The sequence below is a fragment of the Oryzias melastigma genome, linkage group LG14, assembly GCF_002922805.2.
Source record: "Oryzias melastigma strain HK-1 linkage group LG14, ASM292280v2, whole genome shotgun sequence".
Lineage (NCBI taxonomy): Eukaryota > Metazoa > Chordata > Actinopteri > Beloniformes > Adrianichthyidae > Oryzias > Oryzias melastigma.
Window position 1 is genome coordinate 14,017,357 of NC_050525.1, and position 14,870 is coordinate 14,032,226.

General features: G+C 38.0%; 2 protein-coding genes across 2 annotated transcripts in view; one reads left to right on the forward strand and one right to left on the reverse strand.

The window, feature by feature from the left end:
- Positions 1-6,591: 6,591 nt before the first annotated feature.
- On the forward strand, positions 6,592-13,949 carry cdc23 (CDC23 (cell division cycle 23, yeast, homolog)). Its single transcript, XM_024266046.2, has 16 exons — positions 6,592-6,778; positions 7,400-7,472; positions 8,708-8,845; positions 8,919-8,961; positions 9,046-9,151; positions 9,220-9,352; positions 9,491-9,668; positions 9,766-9,863; positions 9,968-10,049; positions 11,309-11,462; positions 11,572-11,691; positions 11,765-11,840; positions 11,912-11,973; positions 12,058-12,136; positions 13,438-13,557; positions 13,630-13,949. The coding sequence occupies exons 1-16, from the start codon at positions 6,672-6,674 to the stop codon at positions 13,780-13,782; spliced, it is 1,722 nt and encodes a 573-aa protein (XP_024121814.1). The 5' UTR covers positions 6,592-6,671; the 3' UTR covers positions 13,783-13,949.
- A 347-nt stretch (positions 13,950-14,296) lies between these two features.
- kif20a (kinesin family member 20A) overlaps positions 14,297-14,870 on the reverse strand; it is a 7,208-nt gene continuing 6,634 nt past the window's right edge. The window contains exon 19 of the mRNA XM_024266045.2: positions 14,297-14,818. Coding sequence (XP_024121813.1) covers positions 14,480-14,818 — 339 coding nt within the window. The 3' untranslated portion in view covers positions 14,297-14,479. The remainder of the gene's footprint in view (positions 14,819-14,870) is intronic.

A 14,870-nucleotide genomic window follows, 5' to 3' on the forward strand; every position in this document is an offset into this window, starting at 1 on the left:
TGAACATAAATTTACTTTTGACAAACACTCATGACTTCCTTTTCATATAACAGACATCCTGTTCCACATTGGACCATCCCAGTCAATGGCATTTGTTATTTCTGAGGTCTAGTTTGGTCAGCTGTCATCCTTTTCCCTACTTAATATATTACTGTAAACCTATTATTGGTTCATGATTTATTTGAAGTAGTATAAAAATCAATTTATAAATTGATTTCATAGCAACTCCCTTCTTTATAATTAGCACACATTGTTGTGCAGCATAAAATATGTGATTTAACCTCATAAAAAACAATCTGAGAAGATCAAACTTTTTACATAAGTTTTAATAGTATTTGAAACACTGTGCAAAAGTAATAGTAGAGCACAAAAGGAACTTTGAATTAGTGTCATGTCAGCAGGATTGAAAAAAAAAACTTTGCAGTTTATCTTACTAGGAACACCTCAGCCATAAACCTAAATAATCTAAAATTAAATCAATGTAAACTGAGTAGCTTTTAAAAGTTAGGGCCACTATCACTTTCCTCAGCCAGAGAGCCACTATGGAGGGTTAAAAGAGCCACATGTGGCTCCAGAGTCTCCGGTTGCAGACCCCTGGTCAAACTTTACCTAAACACGAGCAACAGGGAGGTGGATATGTGGTTTAATATATGGGGTTTAACAATGTAGTCTATGTTTACAGTTTTCCCTATAACCACCCCTTCGCTTCTGCCAATTTTTTTTTTGCCAAAAATGAACGAATCAGAGGACTTTTTATTGGTTCTGCATTCCACATACTGACAGTTTCATGTCAGATGCGGAGGGCAGTTTTTGCTCTCCAAAAATGCAATGAGATTTTTAACAGGCTTTAAAGTCCCACTCCAATCATCTTTTGATCTATTTGCATTTTAATTAGGTTAGAATATTTTTAGCCATAATATAAAAAAAATAAAGAAAAAATAGTATTGTTTCTAGGACAAGGTTTGTGCAGTTGTTCACTAAAAATCCACCTCTAAGTTGTGGGCAGGACTGTTGGCGCAGAGCACCCCCGCCCCCCTTCCCATCGACATTGCTGAGAGCCTTGTGGCTTGTGGCCCACATCACAAATAAGCTCTTTTTTTCTTTTGAAATTGAATAAAGAAATTATGGAACCCCAAAAAGGGCATCAGAGTTAAAAGAAAAAAATAATTAAGTAAAAAAATATATATAAATAAAATTTAAGTTGAAAAAATATTGGTTACTAATTGGTGTGCACCAGTTAGTATAACTAGATAAAAAAATATATATATATTTTAAATTAAATTGCCCTTTAGTGGCTCCATAAGAAATAATCAGAAATTTTATTTCAATCTTATTTTTTTAATGTATCCTCTATTATCAGAAAAAGGCCACAAGAACATGTTAATAACTCGAAAAATATAATTTTCATTGGATTGGTTCTTTAATATAAAACTGACAAGCATTGATATTACCAACTGCATCCTTTTTTGTGTTCATTCAATGTTTTTCTTTCTGATATTTATGTTGCTTCATCTTTGTTAAAAATATCGGCATGTACAGAGTCATTTGAAGCTGTTCACCAAACAGGAAAAGAAAAAAAAAACGGTCTGGTCATGAAATAAGAGTAATTTGGCAGAGCATCAAGGTCCCCCCGCCCCACATCCTACCCTCCTTTTCACTTTCATCCCTCTCCAAATTTTTGAAGTTGGTATAAAACTACTTAAATGTGACAATCCTCACAGCAGTGACACACATTCCTGATGCTTTTTCCAAATAATCGTCAAACACGGCACAATCGGTGGAGGGAACACACAGTCCTTTTATGAATTAGTAAAATATCTTCAAGGTTTCTCCCAGGAAAGAGAATTGACATCAGTATTCATGTATAAAGTAATGAATCATACAATATTAAATAATGTATTTACATAGCCCTGGGTGGAGCAAGCCATCATTCCCATTCACAGCAACTGCTGCCACCTCTAACCTGAATTATATCTGCTGATAATTACATGATGTGAGTGGCTCATTTTATGACCACATCTGCTTGAAAAAAAACATACTATATAAAATTGGTGCTCAGTAAAACCTAATTTTTGTTTTGCTGAAATTACAATTCACTTTTTAATCAAGGCTGACTCAGACTCTCTGCTGACCGGCCGGTGCTCCCATCCCAACTCTGCTTTGCTCCGAGTCCTCCAGTACAAATGGTGTCTTGTTACAGGATTTAATAACAGCGGCGTAAAAGCCAACGCTGACAGAGATTTTCCGTCTGAATTAGCCTGTTACATATTCCCAGCGTCCCATAGAGTTTTGAGGCTGGGGGTGGGTTGGGAGGTGGGAGGAGGCTGCGTGTAACATTAGACTTATTGTGTCTCCTCTCGGCACCTGTCCGAAAGAGGCAAACGAAATCCCACGAGTGAAACACGTCCCACTCTCCTCCTCTGTGCTCTGACATAACACATCTGTCTGAAGTGTTGTTGTGCTTCCAGGACAGATCACACAGCACCTTGATGTGGAGGATAGCGTTATTGCAACATTCGATGTGTTTTCCTCACCCAATTTTCGTCCATCTACTCAAATAAATTAAAAAAACGGAAAGAAAATAAAGTAAAACTCTAAAATTCCAACTAAAAGACATAAATTATTTAATTATCTGTTTGTGGGAAGTTTGTGTGCTGTCCCCTTGCCCAGTGCTCAGGTGGCGGCTTGCCTGATGAGACATGGCTGATGGCTGCACTCCATCCAACTAAACAACATCATCAGTGGCCAATCATGAGGTCCTGAACAGGGCCCTGAAGATCAAAACCACAGGGACCAGGCATGCCAGTAAAGTCTCATTTCACGCTTACTTACACAAACAGAGCAGATGTACAGGACTGCTTAGCCTTAAAGGAAAACGTTGCAGCCTCTTTGCTCAGAAACACGCTTCGTTTTGCCTTGTCGTTTAGGGCTGATCATGTTTTCAAAATCTGCGCCACCATCAAATGCCGCTTTGATGTACGGCTGCTGAGAGCAATACGACAGGGGAGAGTGGAAAGCGGCTTTACCCCGACTGAAAGAGTGTGCAGCCTCTGATTTGGAACACATACTGAACACTCATCCACATTAAGCTCGTGGAAACCTTTCATCAGGTCCTTTGAAGAAAAAAAAGTTCAACATCTTTCATGGTTTTCCACAAACAGAGAATCTAATCATCACCACCCTCCTCACATGCACATTGTCAGAGGACTTTGGTCTTTAAAGCTTGGCATATTATGCATAAGAATGTATCGTATAGATTTAGATCATCCCAGATGAAAGATTCCACTTCAATTAAAGAGTTCACACGAAGCATTTTCATTTCAACCACAAACCTGCATCAACATTCTGTGTCTGCAGCTCCATCGTGCACTTCACTGCTCCATAGCTGCAGGAATAGTGAGTAAATTGAGTACTGTAGAGGTAAAAAAAAAAAAAGAACAGCAAGGCTTCAGAAGTGTGTGTGTGCATAATTGTGTGTTGGAAAAGTTGAGTGCAAGGGATGGACTCCATGTTCTGTCTCTGCACCTTTTTTAACCTGCTCACTGAGCCATGTGCTTGGCCTTGTAAACCACAGGGCTGCTTGATTACTTTGTCAGTCTCTTAAAGTGGCTTTTGCTTTGTGTAGAATGTACGCAGCGTCTGTCAGATGATGTCCAGTCAGGAAAAAAGAAAAAAAAAAAAAAAACTGGAGGAAGGTGCAGAAACTACAGTCAAATCAGAGGATATTTATCTCGTCCTGTCCCGGAAGTAAATGATTAAGTAGAATATCATCAATCATGGAGAGCTTTTATTTTTGTAATTATTATTACTATCATTACTTTTATGTTGAGTAATGGGAGTGTTGATGCACCCTCATTAGCTAAAGCCTCAGAGTTACAGTGCAGTTCTGCAGAAAAAATTATAGCTTTCCTCCACTCATCCCATTATAAGTTCCTGCGTGCCAAAACCGGAGTCCTGCTATTAAAATCAAGCTGTACGGCTTATTATCTTACCAAATCATAATTTTAAGAGAAATTCACAAAAAATCACCTTATATATTTAGATTTCAATATTGATTTTCAATACTTTTCGTTGATAGTGTTCTGTGACTGAATAATTCAAAAATCAAGTTCAGTGGTGCCACCTTCTGGAGGAAGGTGGTATTGAACCATCACACATCTGTCAAGGTTCTGATACAAAACCTTCAGTTATTTCATGAAGCATCGTTATCCATAAAGCAGCTTTACTCAAACTATATATTTCTTCGTTTAATACCCACAAAGCTGCCTCATTACTGATGATAAGGGAGATGATTTTAGGAATGATTTGGAAAATATTGAGTTGAGAGGAGCACCTTAGCCTGACATTTTTAAAGGTCATGATATTCAGTGTCATTCTATTTCAGACTTTTTTGTTTGAATTGGATGTTTGAAAAAAAGCTTAGGTCAAACAGAAAAGGTAATTTGATTCTCTCATATTTTTGGTTTTTGACTCAGTTGCCTGAATACAACGACAATTCAATGTTTATGTGTTTGTTCATATCTGACCTGTAGAGTAATTAATAAATGCTTTAAAGTGACCATATATAAGAGGAGCTACTCAAGTTTATTAAATGTTGTTTAGCAACATGTGATTCTGCTTTGGATGCTTATATACTGATGATGTGTGGATAATAGCAAACTTTGAGTTTCTGTTTTGTTTTTTTGTTTTTTGAAAAAAGAAGAGTTCTGATCATTTGTGAAGCACACAGCAAATCTCAAGACAGCGGTCCATAAAGAAATTATGTTTTCAAAATGATTTAATATATGAACTTTGCTATAGAATTTGACAGTTTTTTTCTCATTTATATAACTTACGGTGTGTGATTGAATGGTTTTCAATGTAATGTTTGAGTTACTTCCTATTTTTTTTAACTTAATGGGGAAAGAAAACTTAAAAACCCAAACGTCTTAAAAGATTCAGAATACTCATGGTTATTAGTTTGTCCTTTGGTTAACAGATCCTTTGAAGGCTATAAATGCTGATGTGAGCGATGAGAAATCTAATTTTACTGCAGAGCCTTTGCTTGTCTGTACAGATGTTTCTTTTTTTATCGCTTGCAGGCAGTAGTCTGTAAATAGCAACAGCCATAGGTGTGGAGTAGTTACCCTGCCCTGACGTCATGATATATCTTTGTGTGAATTAAAAATAGCAGCAGAATGGAGCAACTTGCATTCCTTTTTTGAGATATATATATATATTTTTTTTTTTGCAATATATCTGCCTTTGTCTCCATTGTGTGGCAATACCTTGTTTTTAGGGATTGACGTGACTGAAATGTTCAAAAATGGATAAAGGAGAAAGCTTGTATTTGAAATGCATCTCTAAAACCAAGTACCGGATCCAGAACCTTGGTTCAAGGAGAGCTAGAGTTCAGGAGAGTGTTGTTTTGTTTTATGGAACAGACCAACAGTGTTCAAATTCAGCACAAATGTGTCATTACCTTGTTATAGAGTGTTGAACAAAGAGCTCTCATTGTTTTACCCCAAAGAAGGCTCACATTAGTAATTTGAGTCCTGATCCGCTGGGTGCGCTATCATCAAAAGCCTGGGGTTTGACCCTAACTGGAGAACAAGATTATGTTCTGTCTTAATATGGAGATCACCTGCATTTGAAGTTTTGTCGGTAAGCTTGTAATGTAAGCTCTGTGACGTGTGAATCCCAGGTGAAAAGAAGTTACAAGACCAAACATGACTCTTGATGGTACTCTGATGCATTCTTTATATTTGTCATTGGAAAGAATAAATAGAAATTTGACATTGATAATTTAAACAACTGTTTCTATATCTAACATTGAAAAAAAAAACACGTTTTGTTCTCCTATACTTAAAAAAAATTACTAGAAAATGCTACTCTTGTGAAGCTGACATGTCACTATTTTTTACTTGAACAGCTGGTATGTAAAATGTAATTCATACTTTGACATCTCGTACTTCTCACCTCGCAACCATTTCACAGGCCTGGTTTGTCATCATGACTGCAATACAGAGGTTGGATCAAAGTACTGTTTTGCAAATAACAATTATCTTTCCTGCTTTTTGTGCTAAATTCCAGGACAAGTCAAAGTGAAAACACAGAAGCCCAAATAATTTCTTCTTTGCTTTTTCTTTCTTTCTTTCTTTTTTACGTGACTTTAATGATTAACGAAATTGAAATAGATGAATCTGGTTGTTAAACCAACATTAATTATTCAAATGCAGTCAGAGGTTACAATATTTGTAGAAAAGTATCATAAGCTAGAGACGATACAATGAACCATCAAGCATTTTTACTCTCATTTTTATGTATGACAGAATACAGGTGTGAATATTGATATGGCTGGACAAAATAAAATATGAACAAAAATGTTTAATTAATGAAAATGTTCTTGTCTTTGAAGGTAATATGATACAAATACATCTAAATGCATCTGAAGATTGAAGTTTAGGTGATCAAAAAATAGTTTGATGCTTATATTATATTATATTTACTATATCACAGTTTTGTCTAAATTTTTACAACCATCTATGTGTATTTATAACTGCATCAAGTTTTCTCCTCACAAAAAAAAGCTGACTGACAGGAAGTGTTTTATTTTGAAAAGACAAAAAAGGGAAAAGGTGGGACTCGTGCTGAAATCAGCCAATAGCGTGCTTGGTGACCAGAATACGAAAATGGCGGCTCTGTGTGCAGAGTTTGGGGATCTGGTTCAAATCAAAAAGCAGCTAATATCTGTCATTTCTCTTTGCAAAGACAGGGGACTTCTGCACAGCGCCAAGTGGTGAGACTGAGAGTGATTATTGTGATGTTGGCGGTCTGTCCTGAGCTAATTAATGCTAGTAAATCACTTACGATAGCGCTAAGTTGCTTGAGTTAGCTGCGTTAGCTTTGCGGGTGTGCATCTCTTTTTTTTAGGTATTTTAAATAAATTTGGACTTTATCTGTGTAACAACTGATTATATGTAATCTATTAGATTAATTCCAACCCAGAAGATAGCCTGCAATTTTTTGCGTTTAGTTTTGTTAGAGTTTAAAGTGCAATTAATGATCAAATGGTGAAGACTTAGCTTATGTGTTTACATTCTTTTTCTCTAATTACTTCTAGCGAAAAATATTACACTTGAAGTTTATTTTATTAAGTTTACTTGAGTATAAGTATAGAAAATAAACTATAGACCATGTACATGAAGTGCTGGAGGTATATTGAATGTTAATAGATTACTATACAGTATTGTAGTACACTTAAAATAGACTACTTTTGGTTAAGGTTATGGACATAGGGTTTAATTTTTGTAAAGAAAGACATATTGAACATGTTTTTTAAGACCGATACAACTAGGAGAGAAGACTTTCAAAACCAAATAAATAGTTTGACTGAATTCCTATTCTGTTTACATTGCAGGGCTTCTGAACTGGCGTTTGCTTTAGATCCTCTTCCCAAGGATGAGCTCCCGTCACCGCCGCCGTTCACAGAGGTTTGCTTCCGATATTTGGGGAAAACTTTCAGTTCATTTTACAAAAACAACAGGGTTCCCACGGGGTCTTAATAAGTCTTTAAATCATTCAATTTATGAATTTGAAAAAAATACATTAAAAAGTTTTACATTTTCACAGCTGAGCCTTAAAAGATTTAAATTTTGCTTGAAACCTCTCTGTTTCTCACATGTCGTTTTAAAATGTACATTATTTTATTCAAATGTCGTAAACCATTTGGTATGCACTCATATGCTGAATCCCACCACTGGTTTGAGGAAAAAAAAACAATGCTAAAGCATCACAGCACAAGCAACAAGATAGGAAGCTATGGTTTTGATCGTAACATGGGAAGAAATTAATAAAATGAGAACTAATGTATAAAATGGAAAATAGAGTGAGAAATTGGTCTTAATTGATGACATGCATGGCCTTGAAGAGTCTTAAATTTAACTTGAAAAAACTTGTACAAGTTTAGAATATAAGGGAAAAACAAACAGGGCATTTGCTAATAATTTGTGTGGATGGAAGGTTCTAATACAACCTCTTTTCTATGATATTTTGAAGTTATATAGGAGGTTTTAAAGACCCGCTCCAATGAAAATAGTGTTTTTGGTGATTTTAACATGTTATAGTGGCATTTTGGAGGATATGTCAAAGGAAAAAATAACACAAAGTTACATTTCTGAGCATTTCTTTATTCAAGTTGTTAATCAGAAGCACATGAAAAAATGCCATTATTATGTGGAAGCTGCAATCAAGCTCCCTGCTTCACTCTTATCTGATGTATCCACTTGCAGACCAATAGATACATGTACCTCTTCATTTTCCTCGCCTGAGTTTACATCTGGTTCAAACTATAATGCTGGATAGCTCCAATATTCTCACCATTTTTGTTGCAGCTGTAATATTGGGGGGTGTGAGGGGCTGTAAGCTAATGGTGGGGTGTATAAAAAGATGGATGTTGGGAATCAGGAGCAGACTTACTCTTTGTTAATACGGAATTCTGTAGAAACTAAATTCTAGAAAATTGCATTTTTATTTTGGCTAAAAACTGCATAATCATAATTAAAAGACCACTAGGAAAGCAACAATAGAGCAAAGATGATTGATGTGGGATTTTTAATATTAAATCTTGTAATCTCAAAAAAGAAAAAAATCTATTGTGAAATGCATCAATTGAAAGTTAGATAATGTTGAGGATTTGGATGAAAGCTCATTATCTGTCCTCCCTCAGGAGGATGCTAAAGACCTGGATGCAGTCACTTTGGCCAAATCCTACTTTGACCTGAAAGAGTACGACCGTGCTGCTTACTTTCTGAGAGCCTGCTGCAGTCAGAAAGCTTACTTCCTCTACATGTATTCTCGTTATTTGGTAAGAGTCTGCCGATTCTGCTTCTATCACGTTTCTGAACGAGACAATGGGAAATGTGTTTCCTCTTCTCTAGTCAGGTGAGAAAAAGAAGGATGACGAGACTGTGGACAGCCTGGGTGAGGACTCCACTCAGTTTTCCAATAAGAGAGTTAAATGTTATAATTTCTCTTTATTAATATGCTTTATTTTTTGGTTCCCAGGTCCTTTGGAGAAGGGTCAGGTGCGTAATGAAGCTTTGCGAGAACTGAGAGTTGAGCTTAGCAAGAAGCACTCAGCAGGAGAGCTGGATGGCTTCGCCCTCTATCTGTAAAAGCCCTTTCTTTCAAGTTTATTCCGACTGTCTTTATGTAGGCTGATCTAATTGTGTCACACAGGTATGGAGTTGTTCTACGAAAACTTGATCTCCTAAAGGAGGCGGTGGAAGTCCTAGTGGAGGCACTTCATGCTCTTCCTCTTCACTGGGGGGCGTGGCTGGAGCTCAGTAACCTCGTCACCAACATTGACATGGTAGTCACCGTTATGTTTGCTTTTTCCTCTCAACTATTTCAGTCAGTTAAAAGACAGATTTCATACGTTTACTTTTAGATCAAAAATCCATGTTTAATGAGTATTCATGAACACAATCATTGTCGTGATCCTGTTTAGCTGAAGTCGCTGTCTCTGCCCGACTGCTGGGTTAAAGACTTCTTCATGGCCCAAATGTACACAGAGCTGCAGATGATCAAAGAGGCGCTGCAGAAATACCACAGCCTCATCCAGGCTGGCTTTTCCAAGAGCACCTACATAATCTCTCAGATCGCCGTGGCCTACCACAATATCAGAGGTTCGTTTTCCACCACATGAAGGAGAACTTGAAATGTCGGATCAATACCAGCGTGAGGGGATGAACCTCATGGCTGACTCGTGTCAATTTATTTCAGATATCGATCAAGCTTTGGCTTTGTTCAATGAGCTGAGAGAGCAGGATCCGTGTCGGATCGACAACATGGACACGTTCTCCAACCTGCTGTATGTCAAGGTAAGTTCACCGTTTGTGATGTGCTACTTTGGCTTGAATCTTTGAAGAATAGTGGGAGTGAAACGATTCAAATGTTTTCATGTGATTTGTATTTGCTTCTACAGGGTATGAAACCAGAGCTGAGTTATCTGGCCCACAACCTGGTGGAGATCGACAAATACAGGGTGGAGACGTGTTGTGTTATTGGTGAGCACCAAGCAAAAGTGATCAATGCTAACAGTTTTTGTGTTAAATTATTATTTTTTTTTATTTCTTATCTAGTTGCAAAATTTGGCATTTTAAAATAAATTAAACCGAAATGTGTTCAGTTTTTAATAAGAAATGGGTCCAAATGTTGCAGTTAGTAACAAGAGTCAGCACGTAATGTCATTGTATAAATGAAGCATCATTTGAATTCTTATTACCGTATTACAGAAGTCAATATATTAAAGTAGAAATGATATTAAACCTTGCGTTCCACATTTTGAACCGTGAACTTTCAGCTTCGGTTTAAAAATTTGAATATTGACTGTATAAGAGAACTGGACCGATGGGGTTTGAAGTCACCCAGAGGGAAAAAAAAATGTACTTCCAGCTTGGACCAAATGAAGTCAATTAAATTTTTTTGCCCCATACTGAGGCCAGGCGATGTCTGTAAGCAGTGATTGGTCCGAGTCTGTCGGAGTTACCGTTTCTATGGAAACCACTCACGTCAATCTGGAGTGAATTTGCTGTAATTTCACATCTTATCACTTGAAAACAAGCTCAGGAGAATCTGTTAATCAAATGTTTTGAATGTGAGTCCACATCATTTTAATGAGGCATCTGATCAGTCAGTTTATAACAAATAACTTGAACTACAGAAAAATATGAAAAAAAAAATAAAATTATGAAGAGCATGTTAAAAAAAGAGCAAGAATGGTTATTCTGACAAAAATATAAGTAAATCTATGGGATTTTGGCTTAGCCAGTAGGTAGTTTCTATTTGGAATACGAGGTGGGAGGAGTGACTCAGTCCAGTTCTCAAGTACTATCAATGTGATAATAAAAATTTTTATTTATATAGCATCTTTCAAGATAAAAATCACAAAATGCTTCACAGTGCTTTGTGCTTCATTTGTTTGTTTGTTTTTTTACACAAAGTAAAACACAGAATATAAAAACAGAATTATGAAAAAAAAAGATTTGTTTTTAGCTAAAAGAAAACACTGAGTCTACAGATCTGAGGCTAAGAGGAAGGGAGTTCCAGAGGGATGAATCTGCTGCAAAATCTCCATCACCTTTAGTTTTTAACCAGTTCTCTTAACAACCCTAGACCCTAGTCACATGATCCCAGGGTGCTGCTGGGAGTATACGGCTGCACAAGATCTTTTATATAGACCAGTGCTTGGTTATTAAAAGCTTTATGTGTTAAAACCGTGATTTTAAAATGATGTGTACCTGTCGTCATTTTGCCTCACCTCCAGGTAACTACTACAGCTTACGCTCCCAGCACGAGAAGGCAGCGCTGTACTTCCAGCGGGCTCTCAAGCTGAACCCTCGATGTCTGGGAGCCTGGACTCTCATGGGCCACGAGTACATGGAGATGAAGAACACGTCAGCAGCCATCCAAGCATACCGGTCCGACAGGATATTTGAACTCATTTGAACCGACATGCAATCCTCCACGTGTTGGAGTATTTCAACCAGTTGTACTGGTATTGTAAGAATCTCCTTTTATTCCCACCAGGCATGCCATAGAAGTGAATAAACGCGATTACAGGGCTTGGTATGGCCTGGGACAAACCTATGAGATTCTCAAGATGCCTTTTTATTGTTTGTACTATTATCGAAAGGCTCATCAGCTCAGGTTTGGATTATCTTTAGATGGATAAAGATAGTTTGGAAAGTCTCAAGTTTACTGTCATTCTGTTTCTTTCCAGACCAAACGACTCGCGCATGCTGGTGGCTTTGGGTGAAAGCTATGAAAAACTGTCACAGCAAGGTGAAGCCAAAAAGGTGGGAGTCCTCTGGAAGTCTGAGACTCTTGTTTCATGCAGTAGACTTATAGAGTTTGTATTCATTCACAGTGTTACTGGAGGGCGTACTCTGTTGGCGATGTAGAAAAAATGGCTCTCCTCAAACTAGCAAAGTAAGTTTAGCCCTCCGTGACATGTCACCTGTGGAGCAATCAGAGTTTGTTTTGCACCGTGATTAAAAGGTGGTTCCCCCACAGGCTCCACGAGCAGCTGAACGAGTCCGATGATGCGGCTCGGTGTTACATGTTTTACATTCAGGACATTTTTTCTTGCTCGGTAAGCGATGAAGAAGTCAGTTGATTTGTGCAATTATGTAGGTCAAAGAGATTCTTTCTTGATCCAGTTTATTTTGTATAAAAACTCACCCACTCTGATCACCTTTTGATCTTACTTCAAGGACCTGTGCCATGCTTTCCTTAAGTCTTTCAGAGTAAACTAAATCCATATATATGATCAGATATTACCTTTGGTACACTAAAAAACAAATTACCTATAAAATATAAGTTCTTTTCGTGAGTTTATTTCCTACTCTGAAGTAAGAATCCGTGATCTCTAAAGCTCCGCCTTTTGCGGCTTGTAGGTTCCACCCATTTCATGATGTCAACCTAGAGCCAGCCTCGGCAGGGTGTCTGCGTTTCTCCCACCAAAACAAAAAGCATCCGAACTTTTGTAAAGATGGATGTGTTTACAATATATCTGCCTTTAGTAGCCCTGGCCTTTGCTACACTGGTTGTAGCGATGGTCAGGACAAGCGGCTGAGCATGGCTAGCGAGAGGCTAAATACCTTTAGCTAAGCGGCAACGCTAGCGACTGAGCACTGCTAACTTTGTAGAGAAATTGGATGTTTGTGTGAGCCTTGTAGGCAGTTCAGGCAGCACAGATTCTTCCTTTTTTTATAATTTCGTCATAATTTTATTCTTAAAACTTAAGATATGGAATAAAAGAGAAACATATCACACCGGAGGATTGCAAATACAGCGCAGATTCTTTCTAAAAGGAGCTGTTCTGACTTTGTGACATCAGCTTGTGAGAACCCACTTATTTTCATTGGTTGGGAGGGGCTGGTGCTCAATGTGCAGGTTTTAAAGAATACTCAGAAATGCGTAAATACCACTTTGGGGTTGTTTATTGTAAGAAATGAACAGTATAATACATTTTAAAGCTCAAAAGGTTTATTTTAAATGGTATAGGCCCTTTACTAATATTCTCAGTGGTCTTATACTTACGATTATACCATTTAAAAAAAAAAAAAAGAAAAATTTAGCCAAAATCAAAAAACTTGTTTCGCTTTCTAGGACCGTTGATTAGAAATTTGTAGGCAGGACTAGTAGAGCAATCCCTCTCCCCTGTTATTGAAGGCTCTGTTTAAGCTGAACAGGGTATTTCATTGTATATTCTACGTCACAAACAAGAAATACTCAAATGTAATTTTAAGATCAATTTTCTCTACATATATCCTCCATCATTAGAATTTTCCTTTTTATGCTTTAAACCTGTTTTGTCTTTAACTTGTATTTTAAACATTAAAGACAGTTTTAGCTATTTTGGTTGTTTCAGCTGTAATATTTTGCTCTCAGGAACAACTGGAGCACGCAGAAGTGAGCACAGCCCTGCGCTACCTGGGTCAGTACTATTTCAAGAACAAGCTGTACGACGAGGCGTCCCTCTGCGCCCAACGCTGCTGTGACTACAACGATGTGAGTGCGCAACCGCAGATTCATTTTCTCCGTCGTGACGTCAGCCTTAACTAAAATGTGTGGCTCCCACAGGCTCGCGAGGAGGGAAAGGCTCTGTTGAGGCAAATCTCTCAGGTGAGGGATCAGACGGAGACGCCGTCTGCAGATCTCTTCGCGCCGCTGTCCAACAACAACACCCCAGTGAGGAGGGTGTCTCCTCTCAACCTCATCTCCTTCACTCCTTAACTTTCTCATTGTTTATATTTGTAATAAACCAGAAGGCGGCTCGGGACTGCGTTTCAGTTAGATGTCATTTCAACATTTTTGCTACCAAAAACAGAAACGTATTTGTTGGAAACAAGTTAATGTGTCAAACTTTTCTTACAATCTTGAATTAAAGAAATCCAAACATTTTTTTTATGGATCATATTTTATTAAACTGGCTAAAATACAAATGTGCAAAATCAGACGGTCAGAAAGCTGTGAAATATTTACATGAACACAGATCCACACAGCATATATATATGTATATTAAAGCTTATCAGCCTCCCAAAATAGATTTCTTAGGTAATGGAAACACTGTCAAGTCAAAAGAACAATATTGGATTAAGTTATTGACCAGAAAAAAAGAAAATCTTTTACCTTTTAAATGCCCATTAAAAAACAAATCTCCCAGTTTGGCAATAAATCAGTAACGTTTTTGCATTGATTTAAACTCAAAACAGTTTAAAATTGACAGTAAATCTGGGCTTCCATTACGTTTTATTCTGAAAAACAATCTGCTTTTATTTTCTTACACTAATCCGTTTCCTTTTCTCTCCTGCAGCTTTACTGGCTAATAAAGTATATCTGGCACGGCGGCAAGTTTAGCAAAAAGCAGGCGGTTAAAACAGTATAAAGATGACCAGCATTTTTTTTGTTGCATATTCTGTGACGTTTGAGCTCAGTGCTTCCCTCGGAGACCGCGAGGAGTAAGGACAGGGCTGTGAGGGGGCGTCTGTTGGCGTGACCTCAGAATCCGCGAGTACGGGGTACAGCTGGCGGCGGCGCGGGTGCAGTATCTGGTTGTCGGGGTTCGCGGTGGGAACAGCGTTTGGAAGAAGGGGCGCTTTTGTGGCGGGAAGTTTTCAGCGTCGCCGGCGGGCGTGCAGCCCCGTTTTTTGCAGAAGCCCAATGTGGTGGGCGTGGTGAAGCCTGTCGAGAGCGCCTGGGTCTCAGCTTTGCGCCGCAGCTCAGCTTTGACCAGCATCAGGCTGTTCTGCAGCTCCGTCAGGATCTGGTTCTAAGGAGAAGTCAGTCGGTTAGACGAGACTATAGGAGGAGATGTGGTTGAA

Bases quoted from the DNA above. Each gene is read 5' to 3' on its own strand.
- cdc23 (XM_024266046.2), top strand. From the start codon at position 6,672: ATGGCGGCTCTGTGTGCAGAGTTTGGGGATCTGGTTCAAATCAAAAAG. The intron at 6,779-7,399 runs GTGAGACTGAGA...TTTACATTGCAG, and splicing joins CTTCTGCACAGCGCCAAGTG to GGCTTCTGAACTGGCGTTTG. The intron at 9,864-9,967 runs GTAAGTTCACCG...TTGCTTCTACAG, and splicing joins CCAACCTGCTGTATGTCAAG to GGTATGAAACCAGAGCTGAG.